General features: G+C 40.3%; 1 protein-coding gene across 2 annotated transcripts in view; it reads left to right on the top strand.

Moving 5' to 3' along the window:
* LOC116930261 (protein prickle) overlaps positions 1-23253 on the top strand; it is a 45852-nt gene that overhangs the window by 19140 nt on the left and 3459 nt on the right. Inside the window, exons 1-5 of one of the 2 annotated variants that reach the window (XM_045174620.1) lie at positions 6156-7873; positions 13352-13802; positions 22022-22276; positions 22506-22709; positions 22792-22990. In XM_045174620.1, coding sequence (XP_045030555.1) covers positions 7437-7873; positions 13352-13802; positions 22022-22276; positions 22506-22709; positions 22792-22990 — 1546 coding nt within the window. In that variant the 5' untranslated portion in view covers positions 6156-7436. Of the gene's footprint in view, positions 1-6155; positions 7874-13351; positions 13803-22021; positions 22277-22505; positions 22710-22791; positions 22991-23253 lie in introns of those variants that run through there. The other variant, XM_045174621.1, reaches the window with a different exon arrangement.

Raw genomic sequence — 23253 nt, forward strand, 5'->3', positions numbered from 1 at the left:
TTCATAAATATAACGTAACTTACAATAAGCCAACGGTCTCTGCAAAGAAACAACTCATCTAACAGGAGATTGCAGCACGTCCGTTAGAACAAGGGGAAGGGAGATGGGAAAATCAACATTTTCTTATACTGCGGCTGTCATTATGTACGTTTTTCTTTTCTTTTTTTTTAAATTTTATATTGGGGGGAGATTACATATCAAACAGTTCTTAGCCACTGTGAGTTATCGTCACGACACAAGTCCCCTGCGAGCATTTTTTTTTTATTAAACAAGAAAATAAATTACGAAGCAAAAGCTTTAATGATTTCAAATCAATGGCGATGATATCATCCGTTTTTCTTTTTCTTTCCTCGTCCGCATTCGAACTCGTCTCTGCTGTTAAATATTTCGTTTTGGCCGTCACACACACACACACACACACACACCAAAGTTGATATGCGCTGCAAGTTTGGTGCAATATCGAAACAATGTGTGTCGTCTGCGTGTGTCTAGAAACTAGCGGCCGCGTGAGTTATTTGTGCGCGTTGTAGCCGATGATAAATCAATTAGCAAAGTGCCAGCACAACTCAACTCTGCAGCGCCAAACAATGGAAGGGAAAAGAGACAGTTGGGGGGATGCACTCGGTCTTAACTGCTATTATAACTTCCGCCGTGTAAATGCACAGCGAGATGAGGCACTGTGCGTACATAAAAGGGACTTGGAATATATATCCATCCACTACGCGCTTGACTAATGAAGTTGAAACTCTCCACTTTTGGGAGAGCTTGTTTGTCTCTACTATAGTCGTGATGTCCTCGCCGTGGATGCAGTCGTCTTAACGAATCTAATAAACTAGACTCAAATAAAGATGACATTTTTTGTTTTTTTTTTTTTTGGGGGGGGGGGGACACAATGCAGTCAGACCACTCAAAGAGGCCTGAATAGTTGACGAAGGGAGGGAACGTATCAACGATGTTTTTGTTTTCTCTTCTGTTTCTTTAAGTAAAAACTGTGATCTGGAACGGGGCGTTCATTGAATTCTTCGTCACGCCACTCTAATCAAACAACGGGTTCCAATCGCATTTAAATTTCCCTCATTCCCGCCGTTGTCTTTGTTGTCATCATCCTCTTCCGATTTGACGTCATCGAGTCTGCTCTTGTATTTTTCAATCACAACGAGGGTATAAAAAGAGGGGGGGGATAGAGAACTAGTCTTTTGTTTTGTTTTTTCTTCTTCTTCTTCGTCTTCCTGGAGTTCTGTGTGCATGCCCCATCTGTTTTCTTTTTCATCAGATCGAGTTGAAGACGAAATAAAATTTCCTTCCCTTTTATTTATTTTTTGTTCGCCTTTGGGGTCGATTCTGTTTGGATGTTATCCAGAAATCCAGCCAAGCGTTGGATATTTCTTTCAGACGCTAGACGCAATCTTTCCCACCTCTTTCTCCCCCCCCCCTTCCTCTCCCTCCAGTTGCTCTTTTTGAATAATTCATCACATTACGTACACACTCCCATAGTCTTTTTCCCCCTGCTGCTATCCCCAATGCCGTAATCCGGCGACCTTCCGCTTCCGAACGGCCGATCCCGTGTTTCAATCAAAATCGACAGTAGCACTGAGTTTTCCCTTTTATTTTCTTTCGATTAAAAATATTTATTTATTAATTGTTTTTTTGTTTTTTTGTTTTATTTTTCGGTATAATTTTGTTGGTACGTCTTCGCCAATTCAATTGTAACCCTGGCGGTTTTTTTCTTTTTTACTTGAATACGCAGAAGCGGGCAGGCCATGAAAAAGGGGGGGGGACTAGCTTCGATCTATATTTTGTTTTGAATCGATAAAATTTGAGGAAATAAATAAATAAAATGGCTCTCGGCGGAAGAGCAAACATGGGCTAGACATGACAAAGAGACGGGAGGCAAAAGTTTCGAATATGAATCTTGACGGAATCAGCATTTTTCAATCTTGCTGACGTCGACGTTCTATTGTTGTCTCCTGGCAAACGTCGCAACACTTGCGATAAATGGGTCTTTGAACTAGCTTCAATTCTCCATAATCGGACAATCTAATAAAAAAAAAAGAGAAAATTAAGACACATTTTTATTTTGCGTCCTACTTTTTGATTGCGATTGTCACGTCCATTTCGACGAACCTGTTTCGCCAAAAGACAGCAGCTTGTATTTTTCACCGCTAGATGGCAGAAATGGTCGATACCGTTTCTCTTCTTCTTTTTGCGACTCGTTAAGAAGAAAACCAACTGAAGAATGAAATTGAATAGTAGAAAAAAAAAAAAAAAAGGGTTGACAGTCACCTCAAGGACTTGTGCTGTTACAACCACGTTCTTTTTTTTTTTTTTTGTTAGACCTGTCATTTTTCTTTGTTGTTATTTTGTGTGTGTATGTGTGTGCGCGTTGATGTGTCCTATGCATAGCCCAGCCTCGGCTATTTAAGAAATCAACAGGGAGAAAAAAAAAGGGAGAAAGAGAGAGAGAGAGAGATGGAGGTGAGAAAGGTGATGAAAGAAATTCGTTGAAGGAGCTTGGCAAAAGGGGGATGGAGGGGATCATGTCAGCGCGCGGTCGGACGCGGCTAATGAAGACGATGCGCGACGGCGGCGTGTATAACCGAGCGTGAAGGAAGGAAAAAGAATGCGCATTAAAGCCCATCGGTGGGGAAAAAAGCGAATAGGACAGGGAAAAGATTTAAAAACGCATTTTTTTTTCTTTGGGAACGGAGGGCAAAGAATAAATCAAATAGAAAACGATGGTGTCACGCCGAAAACGCTACGGGGCGCGAGGATCTCCCCATTTCTCGAAAAAGAAAATACACGACACTTTCTTCTTCTTTTTATATATTTTTTTTTTATTTAATTTTCGAAACCAATGTTTTCTTCTTTATTCCTGTCCAACGTGTTGATCATATCGATGATCGTTCTGTCGATTGGTCATCGCTTTTCACACTTGTTATCATTTTCCATTTCCAATTTTGTTTGATTTTTCGTTTTCTTTTGCGTTTTGAATCTTGATTTATTTTTATGGCACGCGAGAAGTCGCAGCCAGTGACGATCAGTTTGTGTAGCGTGATTGGTCGCAACGCCATCCCCGCGGCGTCTCATTCATTTTTCTCCTTGTAAGGATTATAACAATAATAAATTGACAGGAGGAAAAAAACTATTATTTTTTTTTTATAATATTTTCTAAACAAACGAGACGCGTAGCTTTTTTTTTTTTTTTTTAAATATATCATTGAGGTGAGAGAAAATCAGAGAGACAAAAAAGCGAAAAGACAATCCATTTTCATCATTGACTTGGTTGGGAAGGGGAGGGGGGATAAACGACAACAACGTCGTCCGCTGTCCACCCAAAACAGTTTCGCATTGATGACTGTGTTTAACTAAAGCGACAAGCGCGTAAACGAGCGTGAACTTTTTCCCGTCTTTATTCATAGCACCGACTTCACTTTTCTTTTTTTTTTTCAAGCCAATTTTCTTTTGACAAAAAGAAAAAAAGGAAAAATGCTGGTAGCGTGATGGCAACTTTATCGTGACAAGCTTAGCAAAAAAAAAAAAAGAAAAAATGGAAATGGTTGTGGTTTTTTTTTTTTGGCGGGTTGAATAATTCAAACAAAAATCGTACTACACCATTGATTGAACGCGACGAATGGAAGCGACAAAAGAAATTTCATTTTTTTTTTTCATAAATATTCATTTAAAAAATTTTTTTCCCCACCTGTTTCTTTTTTTTTTTTCTTCTTCTTCTTCTTTGCCGGTGTTACATCCGTCACCATACGGACATCTTCTCAGCCGCGTCCAATTGTTGCCTTTTCACGATAAATCACGATTTTACTTTTTTCAGTTTTTTTTTTGTTATCCCATTTTAAATGCCACACGTGTGTGTGAATTTTTTTTTTATTATTATTATTTTGTCTTGTTTATTTTGTTCCATCGTTCTTTTTCTTTTCTTTTTTTCCTTATTGAATTCGTGGGCTGCTGACGGGGGAACGTAACAAAAGCGGCTTATTCTTTTCATTTTTTTTCGCGCGTCTTTCAAAAAAGAACGTCTACGTCTACGTGTGAGGCTTTCTTGGAAGACGACTGGTGGCCATCGATGACTGTCAGCCACACATTCTTGCATTCATCCGCATGATGGGGATGACTCTATCGTCGCTGCGACACGACGCATCAATCGATTGATGCCGCAAGGCTGCAGCGTATTTGACAATGCCATCACACGAATAGGCGCAGTCTATAGTCGTCGAAAGGAGAAGGACCATTCGAAAGAGGAGACCGTCCTTCTGACGATGATGATGATGTCGGGTCACGTTTCGGCTTTCATCCATCAAAGGCCAAACTGACTGTAAGCTCGCGGTCTTTTCAGTGTCTCTTACGTACGCGCATGGTCGATAACGTAACGTTGTAAGGTACAGCTAAACAAGTCTGATATCCTGGTAAGAGGTTATAAGGTTAACTGAATAACTAATGCACACACACACAAAAAAAGGTCGTCAAACAAGGAAATCAAACGACATTTTTTTTAACGTCTTTATATATATTTTGCTGTCCTGCATTGTGTGTCACCTGACACACAAAAGATGACCCCGTCTTTCTTTTCTTTTCTTTTTTTTTTTATCAACATTTCTCGTGTCGTTTGCTTTCTTTTTTACCGCTCGTCTAAAGTTGACAGGGTTCTCGTTTTCTTTGCCGTCTTGGAAGAAACACTCTGTATCTTGCTGGATTGTATATTCAATCACTTGGTAAGATTAAAAGGCGAAAGAAACAGGTTTTTTTTTTTTTGTTTTTATTATTTTTCGTTATCCAGCAGGTCGTTTGCTTTTGTGATACGGCCCTGTTGCCTATCTGGAACAAATAACACACGTCACGATGACGCTCTCGGCGCCCAATGGGTTTGACGTAGCTGCTCAAAAGCTCATCCTTTTTTTTTCTTCTTCTTCTTCTTCTTCTTCAACTTTACAAACTTTTTGACTTCATCAAGATTTTTTCTTTCTTTTTTATTTTTTTTCATAAAAAAAATTAAAAGTTGGGGGGGGTTTTCATCTGTAGGAAATGGGAGAGAGAGAAAACTGGGAGGTTCACATTTTCCACGCCCAATTGCCTCTCTCTCTCTGGCCGCTTGTTTTTTGAACGATGAGAGAGAGAGAGAGATGGATGGAGAGAGAGAAAGAGAATAACCATTTCGCTTGAGCTAAAGGGCATTTTTTTTTTTGAGGAGAAAAAGAGAAAAAAAAAACTAACTTATCAGGTGGATAGATAGTAGTGGTGAGGTAAGAGAATGGGGGGGGGGCATTAAGGGATTGGTGAGGTCGGAGGCATTAGATACGCACTGGTTCAAACGTAAAAGGTAATAAGACGGCGGTATTATTTTTATTTTTTAAATCACATTTCAATGGCGAGAGAGAGAGAGAGAGAGGAAACGATATAGCAGTGGTTGCATACGTACACTATTACGTATCTAAAATCTTTTTTTTTTTTAAAGATGGGAATGCAATGGCAGAAGACGAAAGAAAGAGAACATAAAATATATAAAAAAAAAAAAACCTTAGCGTCCACCTGTAATTAATCGACCGGGCGCGCGGCTCATTAGTTCCGTCACACGCATTTTCTTTTTCTGTTTCCTTTTTCTTTTATTTTCATTTTATTTATTTATTTTATTTTTATATTTTTATATTTTTTTCATTCTTTAATGGGTTCTTTTTTATATTTATATTTATATGTAACGTATTTACTATACGCGCCGCCGCTGCCGAACGCTCCCCCATTTTTCTAAATGCCGACGCAAACGAACCATTTCTAAAACACAAAAATTTGTGAAGATATTTTCTCTTCTGTTCTTTTCGACGCAATTTACAATCAGAGAAATGGCTCAAGAAGTTTAACGGAAGAAAAAAAAAGCGGGGGGGTACTACGCCAATTTTGATTCGTCAATTTTTTTTTTTTATTCCAGTTGCACCGTCGGGGTCTTTGCATACAAACCAAAACCAGAGGCTTTAAAACACAAAAAAATGGTAGTGCTTAGGTAACACATAAATGGCCTTATGGCGTTCGTAGATGTTTCGTACAAAAAAAAAAAAAAATTGGGGGAGTGGGAAAGAAGGCTGGGGGGGCAACAAGTAATAGTGTATCATGCAAGATACACACACACACACAAAAAAAAAAAAAAATTGGATAGATATACCTATGTAAAAAGCCCTTGAATATGAACACCCAAACGAGAAGGGAAAAAAAAAAAATGGACAGCCCTGGAAATAATAACTGGCCGGCGGGTCGGGAGCTCTTCTTATAGTACTTTGGGGTCCAGTCTTATGTGCCCAACCTGAAGGGAAAAAAATGGCCTGAGGACGAGTTTGTTGTTGAGAAAGAGGAAAAAAAAATTTGTTGAAATCGCGCGAGCATATTTCATTTTTTTAAAAAAGAGAAACGAGAGGAAGGAAGGAAAAAAACAAATGACTAAGATGGACGGTGATATTTGGACTGCGTGAGCGTGTGCCGTCTCCTACCTTAAATTTGAACTCATTATTTTGCGTTAGTTTTTTTTCCCTCCCTTTTTCCTGTTTGTTGTCACAGCTGAACGGGTGCACATATTTCTATCGATTTATTTTTATTTATTTATTTATTATTATGATTGTTTTTTTAAAGGGAAAGAAAAGAAAAAAAAAATGCAGAAATTTAGAACAAGGAAAGAGTTGTGTGACTTGTCAAAAGCTTTTCTCGAAATAGTTTCGGAAATGAGCCGACTATTATTTTTCCTCTTCCCCTCGTTTTTTTTGTTTTTTGGGTAGCACTAGTAGTGGAAGAAGAAGAAAAAAGGAAGAAACAAGTTGGGAACGCTCAGGTGCGAGTTCCTCTTGAAAAAAAAAAGAAAAACGAAAGAAGGACAGGTAAGACGAGAGTTGCTGCTGCTCTGCTGGAGGGGAATTTAAAAAGATAGGGGAAATCGAAAAGAGAGAGAGAGAGAGACTAGATAGGTGGAGGTGGTAAGGTAGAATCGAGAAAGAAAGAGAGAGGTAAAAAAGGAAGGTGGGAGGGACCTTGACGAAAGGTAAGAAGAAACACACGCGCCTATATTCAGTCGAAAGGCAACCGCCGTGGTGATAGCATCGCCGCTACATCAACATTTAATTTATTTTATTTTTATTTTTTTTTTGTGTGTTTCCTTCTTCTTCTTCTTCGCTTCATTCACACAAAAACAACGAAAAATAAAAAAAGGTTGTTGTAATCAATCGAAGCCAAAGTGTTAAAAAAAAACAACCCCCCAAACGGATATTACTTGATCGTTTTGTTTCGGCTCCATTTGGATAGCGTGTTCACGTGTAACGATGCCGGATGAACGCTCGTCCGTTCTTCGGCTGATCAAGCAAAGTGTGCAAGTGTAGTAGCCTCAAATAAAAAGCGTGTGGAAAATCAATAAATAGGTTTGTTTCGTATTTCTCAAAGTGTTCAAATATCAAATGGAAGTGACGACGAATGCAAAGTGCGCCAACGGCGGATTGGCGGGCGGCAGCGCTGCCGTCGTCGCTAAAGTATCGACCGTTTCGCCAGCGGAAGACGGTTCGTCGGCTTCCGGTGCGAGCCACAGGAAAGATGGCGGCACTAGCGGAGGAACGCTGCTGCAGATGCACAAACCTCTTGCCCACCTGTTGGCGCACCGTCAGTGGTGGAAAGTCTGTTGGGTCTACGGCGATCAGCAGAAATATTACAGACAATTGTACGGCCGCAAAAAGAATTTGACGACGCTCAGGTCGACTGTGACGCAAGCGACCCATTCGCCGTCTTCGTCGTGTTGTAACGACGACAATCAGCACAGCGATGCCGGCGGTGTTGACGACGACGACGCCGCCCTCAGTTCGTCCTCGTTTAACACTGCGCCGTGTTTCCACACTTCGGAGTAAGTCGATGTCTTCGCTGCCCCAATCATTTGCCTCCTCTTCTCTCCCTCTCTTTGTCGACAGACCCTCAACGAAGTTCAATTATATGGTTGTAGACGAGTCGTTTCTATACTCGTCGATTAACATCTCGTTCAAATCTCATTTGCGTGCACAAGGAAAGAAGAAGAATTGCTGCTTCACTTTCTAGTTGCTGCTGCCCTTTTTTCGTTTTGTTTCATTCCTTACCCCTTCCCTTCTCCGGCGTATGGAAATTGCAGTGGAAAAATGGAGTAGAGAGTCAACGTACGAATTGGAGCAGAAATGGCGTGCATAATTCGAGTGACATTTCTATTGCGCCAAACTGCTACTGAATGAATCTCTTTCTTTCTCGTGTGGTTACCTGCCCACGGGCTGCGTGTTGATGTCCTTTTTTTTTCTTTACATTTTTGTTGGTAATTATTTTAAAAGGAGGGGGGGGGGAGAAATACCGGATTTAAACCAAAGAAAAAACGAGTTTCAAAAGAAAGTTAGCGATTTTTTAAATGTTGTTAGTGATCTTGGATTTATTTATTTATTTTATTTATACTCTTTGTTTATAGTTAAAGAAGGAGGAGAGAGGGAAAGGGACAGGTAAGGAGACAAATGGAGGGAGGTTGGAGTATTCGTATTTTCGAAGGTTTTCACTACTTGATTGGTTTCTTCCAAATCGGGGCTTTTTTTTTTTTTTCTTTTTGATCGATTCCTCTTTTCCTATTTTTTTTTTATTTTTACACATTTTTTATTTTTAAATACGCCTGACGCGACTGCTGTATGGCGGCCATGATTTTTTTTTTTTTTTTCACTTCGTCTGCTTTCCCGAGAATTTTCTGGTCCGATGGAATGAAGACTCAGTTCCCTATGGCTAAAGGTGCTGAGCCATAAAACATGAAAAAGTCTTTTTTCTTTCCCTTCCATCTTTCTTTCTCCCTCAGTCATTCAAAAAAAAAAAAATGGCCTCTTCGATGCTATAGGTGGCGGGCAATCGAGAAACATTTTTTTTTATTTTTCTTCTTTGAAAGGGAGAAATATAAAAGATGCAACTCTCTCGTGAGTCGTTTGAAACATTTCTCGAACGCACGCATCACCTTATTCTGACAACAAAAGAAGTCGGGCCGTTTTCGAAAACGAGACGGAAATAAATGTGGCAGGAATAATTAGCAGGTCGTCAACTTTGAAGCATCCACCTTTAAAAAAAAAAAAAAAAAACAACCCCAAAAATTCTACCGTTGCAGCATCGCCTTCAAATATTTGTTTTAAAAAATTTGTATATTTTCCTCCTTGTTGGCGCAGCCGTAGTCTTCTAGCAGTAGTGGTAGTGGTAGTAGTAGTTAGTAGTCTATATAAATATTCCATCTTTACTGTAACTGTCTTGTGTCGGATGGTGCGCGACCTCCGCTTTGGTTGATTGCCTTTTCGAGACGATAATGAAAGCCAAGTAAAAGAGAAGCACGGCAGCTAAAACTTGCCTCGTATTCTTTTTTCTTTTGTTTTAACGACCGTTTTCGGCTATGCGCCATCAAAATATGTTTAGGTGTGTGTGCGTTCGAAACGCAGGATAACCCAAAACGAAATACCAAACAAATAGAAAAGGAGGAAAACAAAATATCACAAGAGTCAGAGCGACGAATGTTTTTTTTTTTTTTTGAGAGGGGATTTTTAATTCCTCATGTCTTGATTTTTAAATGCGTTCAATGTTCAACCCGACAAACCGCTTCATTTTTTGTTTTAACGCTGGATAAGGCAATAAGAAATGTAAAAAGGAAAGAAAGAAACTGGTTCCGACGGACTTGTAGAGTGTCCGGGGACGAGCGCCTGGGTGTCGTTTTCTGTAATGACTGGGCAACTGAACCAAATATGTCTTTCAAAAAAAAGAAAAAAGAAAAAGAAATAACGCAGTCGCTAAGCAAAGAAGAAACGAGTCAAGTTTGAAATCAAAGGCAATGAAGAAACGAAGCGTTATTAATGTACTGCCGTTGCGAGATAAATGGGGGGGGGGGGAAACAAAACCAGATCTGCACATAATTTAATCCTGCGACGCTAACGTGTTTTTTGTTGTTTTTTTTTTTTTTTTTCGAACTTGCTCACCTGTTTTGTCCAGTTTTCAAAATCTTTTTGTCTGGTATGGACGCGTCCGAAACTGACGGCAAAACAGATAAGAACAAACAAGAGATTCACAAGGAAAAGAGCCTGGCTGCCTGGGAGGTGGAAAAGGTCATTCTTGTGACCGAGAACCACCATCTTCTAGTCTCCCGTTTTCTTTTTTCTTTTTTTTTAAAATACATTTATACGACTTGAGTGCACTTTTTCTTCTTCTTGAAAGCCGTTTTGTGGATGCGTCGTAAACCACATTTTCACCCCGACCTGAAGCATTTCTTCCTGAAAAGGTCGACATAGTCCATCTTGGTTTGTCGTCTTTCTCGTTCTGCTTATTTCAATTTCTCTTCCCCCCCCCCCCGCCACCATTGATCTCCGGTTTTGTTGCGCTCTTCTTGCTTTTATGACGGCCAATCTCCGACTACTTTGAGGCCATCCAACCAGCGTCGACAAGATGGACACTAAAGATATAGAGAGGTAAAACCGGGTGTATTGAAAATGGTTTAGAACAAAAACGATAGAGAGAAAAAAAATGTAGTTGTACTACACGAGTCTATACCTGATGTAGTCGTGTATTACCTGCATTTCGACCTTCTCGTGTAGTTTGGTTTTTTTTTTTTTTAAATAAGTTTATTGCTATGTAAGGTGTAGTTTGAATTGATTTGGCTTCCGATTGTCTTTTTTTCTCTGAACTTGCAATCAAAGAGGCTCCTCGTGCTGTTTGATGGCTTTGCTATTGTTTGCAAAGCACCCAGAGTTGAATAGCGTGTGCGGATGAAGTCGGTGTCTTTTTTTTTTTAGTTCAAGGACGACGACGCCAGGTGGATACGCGCTCGTTCGTGTAAAACTTCCTTTTTCTTTTGTTTTTTTTATTATTATTCCGCCGTCATTTGCGACCGCAGAAACGACACAACGACGTCTCCTTCCGTTCACTCACCGAAAAGTCTTGGCACATATAAAAATAATGAGAACTCCCCTCTCTTTTTCTCTTTGCTCTTTATTCTTCTTCTCTTTCGTTTGGGGTTTTTTTTTTATTATTATTTACCACAAAAAGAAAAAGAATCAGCCTGGCCCACCTGTCTATCAAAAAATGGCCTCTCTTGGCCCCGCAGCTTTTGATTTGGTGCATGTAGAACGATTCTGTCTCGAGTCTTCTATAGGCAGTTTTGGGTATAGTGTAAAGCAGTCGTGTTGTGCAGCTGGCGGCCTGAAACGGGCTGAAACGAATCCATCATCCGAGTCGGAATAATCGATCAGTAGCTAGTCATCACACGTACATATACATATATACATACAAGCACAATATACCTGGAAACCCCTCCAAAAAATGCGCCTCTTTTTCCATCCAATTGGAGAAAAGAATCTTTGACTTTGCCCTTCTTTCTTTTGTTTTTTGTTTTTTGTTTTTTTTTTTCTTCTTATTTATTTCTTGATTATTTATGTTTTCACCGCAGAAGAAATGCATAGCTCAATACAACTCATCTTCTTTTAGTTTTCTTTCCTACCGATTTATGGAAATGCCATGAATAGAAGATCAGGTGTGTGTGTCTGCTCTGTTGTTGAGGAATCCATTTCTAACCGACTATCCCCCCCACTTCTTATCTGATAGATAGGAGGAAGCTCACACACACACACACACAGAAAAATGACTTTTTAATATCAAACAAGATGGAGGGAGAATCAAGCACCGGAGGGCTCAGCACGATAGTCTGCCTTTACACACACAAAAAAAAAATGTTTGAAAGAAGATATAGGTAAACCCTTATCGTTTGTTTTCTTCGACAATATCTAAAATGTAAAATAAAAAGAAAAAGGGACTAACTTGAACTCGTCGGAGGTAAACAGTAATTGGAGATGGGACGCTGTTGAGTAGAACGCAGAAGAACTCTATAGAGGTGGGCGCCTTGATCAGGTGTCTCCACTTGTTACATGATCCGTCAGCGGCGGTTTTTTTTTTTTTTTTTGTTTCCTTATTTCTTTTCAGGTTTTTTTTTTTTCTTGTGTAAGAAAACACACAACAAAAAAAAATACCCACGATGACGAGTTAGACCCCCCCGGAAACGATAAACAATGTGCAGCACTCGTGTTTGTATTATTAAAAGGAGAAAGAGGGGAAAAGACTTGAGGTGCGTCAGGACCAGCAACGAGTTTGTCTACTACTCTTTTCTCTCTATTTTTATGAGTATTATTATTTATATCATTAAAAAGAGATAAGATAATGGTTGGAAAGTTTTGAATGTTGTCGACCAAGAATTTCAATTTTTTTTTTTTTTTATTGGTTGACATCCCCCACGCAACAAACAAAAAAAAAAGGCAATCCACTTTTTTTTTGCTGTTTTAATTAAGTGAGTTGAGATGTTAAAAAAAAAGTGGGGGGGGGGTGGGGAGAAAACAAATGACAAAGGAATTTAGTTTACGTAAGTAGCGCACACTGGTCGTCGACGGTTGCATCTTAATTTTATTTTCAGACTCGAGACATTTCACCATCAAACTATTTGATCCGTTGCGTACCTCGTTTGCATAATGCGAGTCCTAACGTTTCGACGGGCAAAACAACAAGAAAGAGAAAAGAAATTGGACTTTATTTATTTATTTATTTATTTATTTTTTGCTTCGTTTCTTTTTCATTTTTGTCGGGTTTTTATTAATTGAAAATTCCGTCCGGGGTGTACAACATTTATGATGTATAGCAAACCGAAGAGAAGGAGAAAAACATTTCATCCCGACCGGTTGTTGTTCTATTCTGCGTAGCGGATGGCCAAGAATCGTGATGATGATGAGGAAAAAAAGGAAGCCGTTTTTTTTTGTGTAGAATGTGGAATGCAAATGAAGAAACTTTAAAAAAATAAAATAAAATAAAATAAATTTACCTTTGATTTTTAATGTTGCCTCATTCCGCCATTAGCTGCCTCGCTTCGGTGTAAGGAGCCAAAGCCAAGCCACAACATCATGGCAATGTAGAAAATTCCGTTTGATTGATTCTACGCGTTTTTTTTTTGTTTTCTTTTGAATGAAGACTAGTAATCAAACACCGGCGCGAATGCCCCGTGTGTCTCTTTGAGCTCAGCCTCCCACCTCCAGCACTCCCGAAATCGGCTGTGGTGGTGGTGGTTTTTCATTCCAGCGCCACTTTGCCCGTTCGCAATCGACCACGCAACTAAAGTCCTTCATTTTATTTCATCTTCTAATCATTTTTCTTTTTGCTCTCGTCAACCTTATTCGAATTTGCATCACAAATTGAAATTCAAAAAAAAAAAAAAAGTGGAACGCGAATTAAAAAAGTTTTGCATTATTTTTTGCGCTTTTTCCGTTAATTATGCTAATTTTCATCTCTCTTTTTTTTTTATTAAAAAAAAAAAAAATAGAAAAGTGTGTCGTAACTGCAAATGTCCGCGAGAAGATCATCAAGAACAACGTGCGTATCCAGCTGGAGGCACGGTTGCAAACGGCTACAATCCACCGCCGCAACATCAGCAACAGCGGCCCGGTTACGCGCCGTACCAGCAACCGTCGCCGCAATCGTTGACGTCGCAATCGTCCGAAACGGCGCAACTGCTGGCCAATTCGTCGTCGGACAAGCTGGTGGTGGGCCGAGGAGCCTCTGGCTTGTTTCATCCGCTGCCGTCATCATCATCATCATCGCAGCAGCAGCACAATCACGCGCACGCTGGCCATCTTCATCCTCCTCATTCCCATCATCATCATCAGCTGGGTGGTCTGGCCACAGACGTTTTGCGACACTCCCAATCGGACGACGATTCGGGTTGCGCTCTCGAGGAGTACACGTGGGTTCCACCCGGATTGAAACCCGACCAGGTAATCACCGATTATTTATCCATCCCCTCTTTTCCATTGGGTTTTGTTTTCTTTTGATGCTATGGATGGTATACGAAAGAAGCCAACTGAGCGTGAATTTTGATAGGGCGTTGATGGCACAGTCAGATTGAATTCGTTTCATTTATTTTGTGTGTGTGTGTGTGTGGCCGTTCGACCCTCAAAAGAGAGACTGGCATAGCCAGATGGCGTCATTTCAGCTGATAGCGCTATGCATAATTACACTCTAAAGCTGAAAATGAATCGATTTTTGAGGTCCCTTCTCTTAGGAAAAGGGGGTCGCAGGGTGGACATAATCAAAAGAATCAAAACCTAAAATGAGTCAAAATCCTTTTTTTTTTTTAAATCACCTGCGCGCGCTCTGATTGGATGACTTTAAATGAGGCGCCGCCATGGTCCGTATGGCGCTTTTTTATTGCCCTCTCATTAATCATTGAAATGAATGTTAAAAGACTCATACCACGCCATCAGCTAGAGGGACAATTTCGATTGGATTGCAGCGAAAAGACACCTGAGGGACATGGCGCTGGCCATTTTTTGAACGTTGCTACTTTAATTTTGTTATTTTTTTTTTTCCCGTGTAATGAATCGAGAACAGGTTCCACTCAGACACGCACATCAACAAAGTCTGCGCCAACAACGATAGAAAAAATATATATATATTGTTTTGAATATATATATATATATATAGAGAGAGAGAGAGAGAGAGAAAGGGGCAGAATTTAGGGCGGGGTCAATCTTTGCCGCACGCGAAGCATTGAGAAAATTCAGCACGTTTGGAATGTGTTTAAAAGGCCCTTTCGGAAGGGGGGGTTCAAAAGCTTTTCTTTCATTCGTCTGTTTCTTCGAAGATATGTTGCATAATATTTAAATTTTTTTAAGGGGGGAAAGGCCTTTTTTTTAAATATTTCGTTTCTTTAGAAAGTTACACGCGAAGCGATTCAGTCATCATTAGGGTCATTATTATTATTGCACACGGTTGATTATTTATTTATTTACGCGTTCTTTAAGCTGCCGACTTTCGACGGCCAACTAACGCCATCGTTTGCCCTCTGTCCTTGTCCCGTCCTCGTTCTCCCCCCCTTTTTTTGTGTTTGTCATCAGGTCTGTGAGCACGAGCCTTGTTTGGAACATTTTTCTTTTCCTTTTAGCGTTTTCACATTTTTTATTTTTTTTTATTTTTTGGCCAGTTGTAATTGCCCTGATGGTTTTGCTGGTTTTTTTTAAATCTTTTCTCGTTTATTATTCGGCCAAAAATCTTTTATGCGTGAGTGTCGAGCGCAGGTGGTCGCGCGCTCGCAACCTTTTCATTTTTTTCCCGCAATTTTGTGTGTCGAGCATAAAAGCAAGACAAATGCATTAGACATTCAACCCCAATGAAAATGCTTCCTTTTTTCTTCTTCTTCTCTTTTCAATCTGAACAACAACAACAAAATGCGCACACTAAAACCTTTAGCGAGTTCAACGGGAAAACTTGCAAAACCACCTGTTGCATAGTCTGGCAGTGTAGAGAGAGTGTGTGTCTCTTTTAAACACACACACACAACAATGAAAAAAACAAGAAATGGAGAAAACTTCGTCCGGTTTTGATTGGTTTTTTTTTCGGAAGGTTCATCCGGCTTTGCGTATCGCTTTACAAGCACCTAGCAATTACGACTACAGTCATCCCCCCTTTATTTTTCGTTTCCCCTCTCTCTTTTTGTTTTCTTTCTTATTTTGGGAAAAGTCCGTCACGAAAATGACGTCTAGAAAAGTAATCAAAGGTCGCCAGAGGTGGCATTTGTCATTGCGTTTCCTTTTGGCTGGTGCAGCGCAGGTGCCGCAGAGGTCGTCTAATCGCCCTAACGTGTGGCCCACAAAGAGAGAGAGTGAGCGAGTGGATTGTTGTAGTAGTATAGTAAATAGTCTTTCGTCTGGTGGATTGCCAAGGCAATCACTCAAACAGAGGACGGAATGAAGAAAGAAAAAGAAAAAAATGAGAAGAAAATGTTCTTTTGGCTTCTCTATGCTCGAAACACGCGGTTTGTATTTCTCTACTCTTTAATTGAAAAAAAAAATTGCTTTTTTTTTTGTTTCCCGAACGTGGGTCACCGTTCCAGTCGACTTTGTCATTTGAGTTTGTGGGCGGAGAATTTAAAAAGGGCCTTTGCTTAATCGGTTTGATATAAACCCCCCGCTTTCCCATCTGCGAGGGGTGAACGAATCTTTTTTTTTTTTTTCAGTTCAAAGTTGATGAAATAATATGAAACAGCCTTCCATTAAAATATGTAAAACAAAAAAAAACGAAATGAGATAAAGTCGTCATCCGTCAGGCACGAAACAATCATCGCATTGCTCCAGCACGCGCAGCACTTTCGGCGGATGCACATCACCCTACCAGAATAACCCTCATCCGCTGTGCTACATTTCTTTATCATCAATTATCCTGATTGTCAAGGCTTTTTTTTTTTAGTGTGTCTTGGCATTGCGGAGCAGGTCGGAAAGGGGGGGCCTAGTATATAAAAAAAAAGAAGAAGAGAAATGCCATACACCTACAATCAAGTAGAATAGCAGCGGATTGCTGTGATGAATGGATGCGGCTTGCGCCTTGTCGTGCCGCGCTTGACGTCGCCGCGTGCATACAATGGAACATCTCCGAGACCTGAAGAGACTTACATTACATTAGTATTATTTATAGTCAGCCTTAACTACTTAACACATAATGATATTCATATCCATTTATTTCCCCCCCTCATTTTTTTTGTTTTGTTTTCTTTCGTTTCGCGCATCCGCAATGGAAATTCTATACAAACGTGAATTGTGTTACGATGCGATACGAGAAAAGGTAGACACGATGGATATCCTTCACGTTCACAGCTCTTCTTATGGGTTGAATATAAAAGGGAGGGCTGCAGTGGGTGAAGAGGAGTTTGGGCGGATCAATCGATTCTAAACCTTTTTTTTTTCTTTTTCTTTTTCTCTCTGGAGGTGATTATCATCGAACACAAACAGCGTTCACATTTACAGTACATACATATATATTTTATGTTTGCAGAGAGAAAGAGACAGAAAGTTGGCGGGAAGAATTCCTTTTTTTTTTCTCGATACTGGTGTGTGTGTGTGATATTTCACGCACGCAGAAGAGCTGAAGAAAAACACAAGAAGAAGAAGAATGATAACTGTTCTTCTTCTTCTTCCTGCATACCTGAGCGATTCATCACTCAGCCGTGTGGAGGTGGAGGTTGTGTCTTCGAGAGGTACACATTTCTCCGAGGCAAAGATAAAAGGAACCCACGACCTATAAGAGGGAAGGCGAGAGAGAAAGAGAATAATCATTAATCACCATCGAAGATCCTTTAAAAAAAAGCAACAGCGGACCGTGTGTGTGGGGCCAGAATCTTCTTCCTATTTTTGTTGTCTTCCGCTTTTCACGTCGTGACGTCGGTTTAAAAAGAAATCGAAGAAATGGCCAAGAGAAGCGGCCGATATTGTCGACAGCTACACGATAAGGTTGGCCGTCGATGATGACGATGCCGCTCGCACAGTTTTTTTTTTCCCCTTTTCTTTTGCTCTAGTCGCTGACGCTAAAAGATCATTTGAAATTCCCGCATAATATCGTTTGTTATATCGTTGAGTGCCGGTGTGCCTTACTCGTGTATACGGTAATGTCGTCGTGATAACGGTGCAAAGCCGGGACACACGCGGAAGTCGAGTGTGGACGAAGAAAAAGAGAGATGGTGGGGAGAGCGTGCGCGCGCGGGATTTTTGTTTGTGGCCACGCGCACGTTTGGCCATCTTCCTCGCGGCTGGAGAGATGATATTTGTTGCCAGCTCATGGCCCAATCTCCCCCCCTTAGAAAGAAAAAAAAACGACCCGTCTTCTTTTGATCATTTCTTTTCTTTCACGATTCGACACATTTGAATAGGTCGAAAAGGGCCCCATTTGTGGCTCTTTAAATGTTATTCATTTCTTTCTTTTTTTTTCTCATGGCGCATGGAATAAATAAATGAAGAAGGGCAACGAAAAAAGATAAATGATGGAAAGGAAACATCTTTTTTTTACTGGTACGCAAGTCTTGACTCTCAGACATTTGGGAAAACCACGTTGGTGGAAAAGAAAGAAAAAAAATCTTATTTTTCTTTCTCATCCATCACGAATTTTGCGGCTACACGGTTTGGGGTCGCACATTGTGGTACCCCAATCAGCTGGTCAACAACATCACAAGAACGAGCCTCTCTCTTTTCCAAAATTAAGCCAAGATAAAGAAAAAAAAAAGAAAAGATTCAATTCACCTTGAAGAATATAAAAGACATCAACCATGAGAAAGAAGATGACGACTATGTGAAAGTAAATAGCCACTAACGATAGTGGCGCTAGAAGAGTACGAAAGTGAAACCGCAACAACAACAACAACTGGCTGGAGTGCTACGATTCAAATCGGATAGCGATGAGCGCAAGATCGTCTCTCTTTTGCGCTGTGCTTCTGTTGCCATGTTCATCATTTTCATACCCGGAGCGAAGCAAGTTAGAGAGTAATCGTTTCCATTCCAGCTTACGCATGAATTAGCCTATGCGTTTATAACAGGAAAAAATTAAAAAAAAAAAAACTCTTTTCTTTCTCTTCTTCTTTATTTTCCCAGACTCTGGGATGTGCCTGTCAGCGACTTGTTTATCTGATCCATCACACACTCACTCACACACACACACTACCGTAAGAGCATCTCAATTTTTTTTTTTTAAAGCGCTTTGCCGGCTCGACACGAAGCGTCCAACTTGTGAACGGACTTTTCTTTTTCTTTAGTTTTTGTACATTTTTTTTTTGGGAGCCGGGCGTAGGATTGAGATATAAGGATAGATATACGTATGCTATGAAAAATCGAATAAATAATCAAGTTGAAGATGAAAAAGTAGTGTAAAAGAAGAAGAATGTGTTTGTTTTTTTGCCTTTTAAAAAAACAACAACTTGTGAATTCAGAGCTGCGTGTCGTTCCCCGTCGTGGCGATGATCAACGAGAGAGTCAACAACCTTATTACTAGCGTCTTCGGGTCGTGCGAAATAAGGCGACTTGTCTCTTTGTTTGGCCTTAACAAGAATCGAGCGAGAAAAAGAACAACTAAAAAGGGTGTCGTGGACTCTTGTTCTTATTAATCAGCCTAGACAGCTGGCGGTGGTAAGAAGGCAACAAAAAAAAAAAAGGGGGGGGAGGGCACAGTGTGAGGGAAACGTGATCGCCCGTCGCGTCTTCAAGTTAGAAAAAAAAAACAGAAAATTCTTTTGCGCTACACATTTGAATAGGCATTGAGGCATTCACACGCCCCAATCGTCGAAACTCTGTTAGTCCAGCCTCATTTTTCTGTGGATACGTACGTTGTGTGCGGAGTGAGTTTCTCTTTTATTTCTTCCCCTCCCCCGATTTTCAGAGACCTCCTCGAAGAAGATAGACAAGGTATTTTTCATCTTGTTCGTTTCGGAGAAGAAGAAGAAGAAACTTCATGAATTGCTAATGACTCGGACCCGTACCAGGCCGCCCGTTGACTTTGAATGTAACGGTTTCATGTGCGTACACTCGAACCCACAACACACACACACCAATGTCTAAATTCTCCTTTTTTTTTTTTTTATTTCCATAATTTTGTCTTCCTTTTATTTTATTTTTGTGTAAACCTACGTATCAAAATGCATTAACACACATCCAAAAGTCTCGTTTTCCCCCTTTTGGCTGCTGGATGCTTCGATGGTGGTGTGGGTTGCGGAGGGGGGAATGCACCCAGCCGTTGCGGCAGGTAGCACGTCATAATATTTGTCTGTGAAACATCTCAGCAGTGTTCCATGGTGCTAAGGAATCTGTTCATTTCAATCTTTTTGCTTTCTTTTTTATTTTTTAATACCCCCTTCCTTCCCTTTTATTTTGTCCCTCGGTGTGTTTCCTTGTTTTTCCATTCATCGCGCTGGATGTCGCTCGTAAATTATGGCAACGTCTCGACAGCGTTTCTCCGTCACCTTTCAAACTTTGAAGAAAACAAATTCATGTTTTACGCGCCATTGCTTCTTTTCAATGTTTTTTTTTTTTAGAAAGAAAAAGAAAAAAAACATGTGTAGAATGGGGTTGTTTGATGACCGAAAGGCCGACAACTTTGGTGGTTGAATTGAAAGAGAAAACGTGTGGCGGATGACTTCAACATTTTCAATCGGAGATGCAGAAAACATCGGACGAGGTTAAGAAAAAAATGTTGACAGTCATTCCCGAGGCCAAAAAGGTGGGACATGTGTTCCCCCCTCATTTTTAAAAATCAAGAACGGAGAGAAACAACAAGGTGAAAGATATGTTTTTTTTTGAAGACTGCAGAGAAAAATGATGTGTAGTAGGGAAACCTATCGGGGCGTGACAGTTTTGGCAACGCCCTTCAAAGGTCCCCGTTGAGGGGAAAATTCCGGAAAGAGAAAAACAACAGACTCTGTGGGTCTACTTTTCCGTTTGGGACATAAAAATAATAATAAGAGTCGTATAAAACCCGTGGAGATTTAGTAATATTTTATCTTTTTAGATTTTTTTTTTATTTATGTACGTATTTATCGACAGGCATATGTATATGTTTTATTTAATTTTTTTTCCCCCTCTTTTTTGTTTTGTTTTTTTTCGCCGTGAAACGCAAATCAATGCAGATTGATTCCACGACAGGGGGTATCGATTTTTATGTTAAATGCGTTTCCTCTCCTGCATTTTTTTTTTTGCCCCGATATCCCACTGGATATATTGACGCCCAAACTAGTTGGATGTGCATGTTGTGTGTCTGTGCTGAAGCTCCAACGTCAATAATCATCTATCGGGGCATGAAGGATATTTGTTTTGCCTTGTGCCAATTCCGCGCTGCCATTCAAATATTTTGAAAAATGACGAATGGCGCGCGCTTTCTGACCTGAATGTCTGAATGTTATTTCTTATCGAGAAAGTTGGGCAAACAAAATGGCAAACATCAATAAGCAACCGCACGTATTCATCTCCTTCTTTTGTGTCCCACAATTGTCGACAGCTTGGCTCGTTCCGTTTGTGTGTGTTTGTGTTTGTTTTTTTTTTTCTATTTATTCAAAGTCTTTGGACCAGACGAAAAATGGTGCACGAGAAACGTTATAGGCAAAATAGTAAAACGCGATAAACTTATGAAATAACGTAGCACATACATCAAAGGTGACTTTGATGCATTTAACGCTGTAATGGCCGTGCATAAATCTCTTAGTTATGCAACGCCAAACGAGAGAAGAAAGAAAGAAAGAAAGAAAAAAAGTCACCTGTTCGTCGCAATGAAAATGTTTTGGGAGCCCCATTTTTTGTTTTTCATTTTCTGTTTCACCTGCGGCTCTTGTTGACTCGTTGCCTTTGTTTTATTTTACGACTGAGCCTCCTTTTACGGGAGAAATACCTCCTCTAAAATTATTATTTTTAAAAAAATTCTTTTTACGTTTGCAGAGGAAAGAAAACCAGACCGGAATTTTCTTCAAGTGTTTTTTTTTTTTCTTTTTTTTTTCCATTTTGGTTCTTTTTCTTATCTAAATATGGTCTTATGAAGCTATCAACGAGGGGAAATGACACCAAATCGGCCGCTCGTTCAACATCTCCTGTCTTTTTAAGCAAATGATTACTTGTCGGCCAATCGGGCCGTGCGTTTCTACGAGGTAGCGCGAGTTATTTTCTTCTCTCTTCTTCTTCTTCTTTCTTCGTTACTTGAGGTCACACGCTACGTGTACGTAACAACCGCCAACGTGCCACCCCCCGCAGCTTTCGGGAATGAGGGTTATGTCCGTGGTTTGCGTGTACGTTCTTTCGTGTGTTTTTGTTTTTTGAAGAAGAAGAAGAAGAAGAAGAAAAAGAGAATGTTTTCCGGTTTGTTTCCAGTTCTCTTGTTGGAAGTGCAAAAATAATGATCGCACTGACGGGGGGAAGGACTGACGTTCCAAAAATGATTCTCACCTGTCAGATGTCAGCGAATGCAAGAAATGTTAAGAAAAATCGTGGAACGGCCATCAGCGTATCATTATTTTATTTTATGCGTGTACACGCTTGGTTAATTCAAACCGTTTTGTTGTCTATCTTTTTTCTTTTTCTTTCTTGGAATCTTTATCTTTAAAAAAAATGTATATATATATGTGTTTATTTTATTCTCTTGTTTTTTTTTAATAATTTATTTTATTAAATTTTGTTTGCGTCCGTTTGTTTGCAAACAGGTTCATTTGTATTTCTCTGTGCTGCCGGAAGAGAAAGTGCCCTACGTCAACTCAATTGGCGAAAAATACCGCATTCGCCAGCTGCTCCACCAACTTCCGCCGCACGATAATGAGGTGCGCTATTGTTCTTCGCTCTCCGAGGACGAGAAGAAAGAATTGCGGCTCTTCTCGGCCCAGCGAAAGCGCGAGGCTCTCGGACGGGGCACCGTTCGCCAACTACCTGTCGCCAATCCTTTGCCCACCTCTTGCCATCAGGTTCGTATCATCGTCAAATGTCATTTTTAAAAAACAGTTACACAAAACTGCCCGTCCTACTTTAGACATACTCAAAAATGAACAATAGAAACACAACGGACCTGTTTTCCTGCTGTTTTTATTTCATTCTTTTAATCTTTAATCTTAACCTTTCACGTTACTTCGTTTTGAATTTCATGGTGGTGTTTTTTATTTTTTTTTTAATTTTTTTAACTTTGGAACGGTGCAGTGCACAGAATCGATGGGCGGCGGTGATATGGCCGTCATGGCTTCCAGGGCCGGACCAGCCCATTGTTGGCATCCGGGCTGTTTCTCATGCAGCGTTTGCCGCGAATTGCTCGTCGATTTGATCTACTTTTATCGCGACGGTCGTCTCTTTTGTGGACGACATCACGCGGAAACTTTGAAACCTCGTTGCGCTGCTTGCGATGAGGTACAGTTCTAACAAAAGAGCCCATTATTGGATTTTGCCTTCTGATCGATATTTTTTCTCGACTTGATGATGGCCGATTTAGCTCATCTTGGCGGACGAGTGCACGGAAGCGGAAGGCCGGGCCTGGCATATGCGCCATTTTGCCTGCTTTGAATGCGACAGAGTTTTGGGCGGTCAGCGTTACATCATGCGTGATTCACGGCCGTATTGCCTTCACTGTTTCGACGCTATCTTTTCCGAGTATTGCGATGCCTGCGGCGAACCAATCGGAGTCGATCAAGGTAAAGAAACAACATTTTTTAAAAAGAGTCTATAAGTCAGACGTGTGTGTCATTTCGAACGAATCCTGGAAGAAGAAGAAACGTTTTCCAATCGAAACTGCCGGAATCTCTTTGATGGCGTTCATGACATTCGATGGTTCTGACATGGAGAAAACAAAGCTCCCCTTTTATTTTTGTTTAATTTTTAAATATTTTTGATTACGGTCGGTTACGATTTGATGAAAATGCTGCTTTGATGCAGTTTGATCCGCTATTCACACAAT

Source organism: Daphnia magna, linkage group LG1 (assembly GCF_020631705.1).
Source record: "Daphnia magna isolate NIES linkage group LG1, ASM2063170v1.1, whole genome shotgun sequence".
NCBI lineage: Eukaryota > Metazoa > Arthropoda > Branchiopoda > Diplostraca > Daphniidae > Daphnia > Daphnia magna.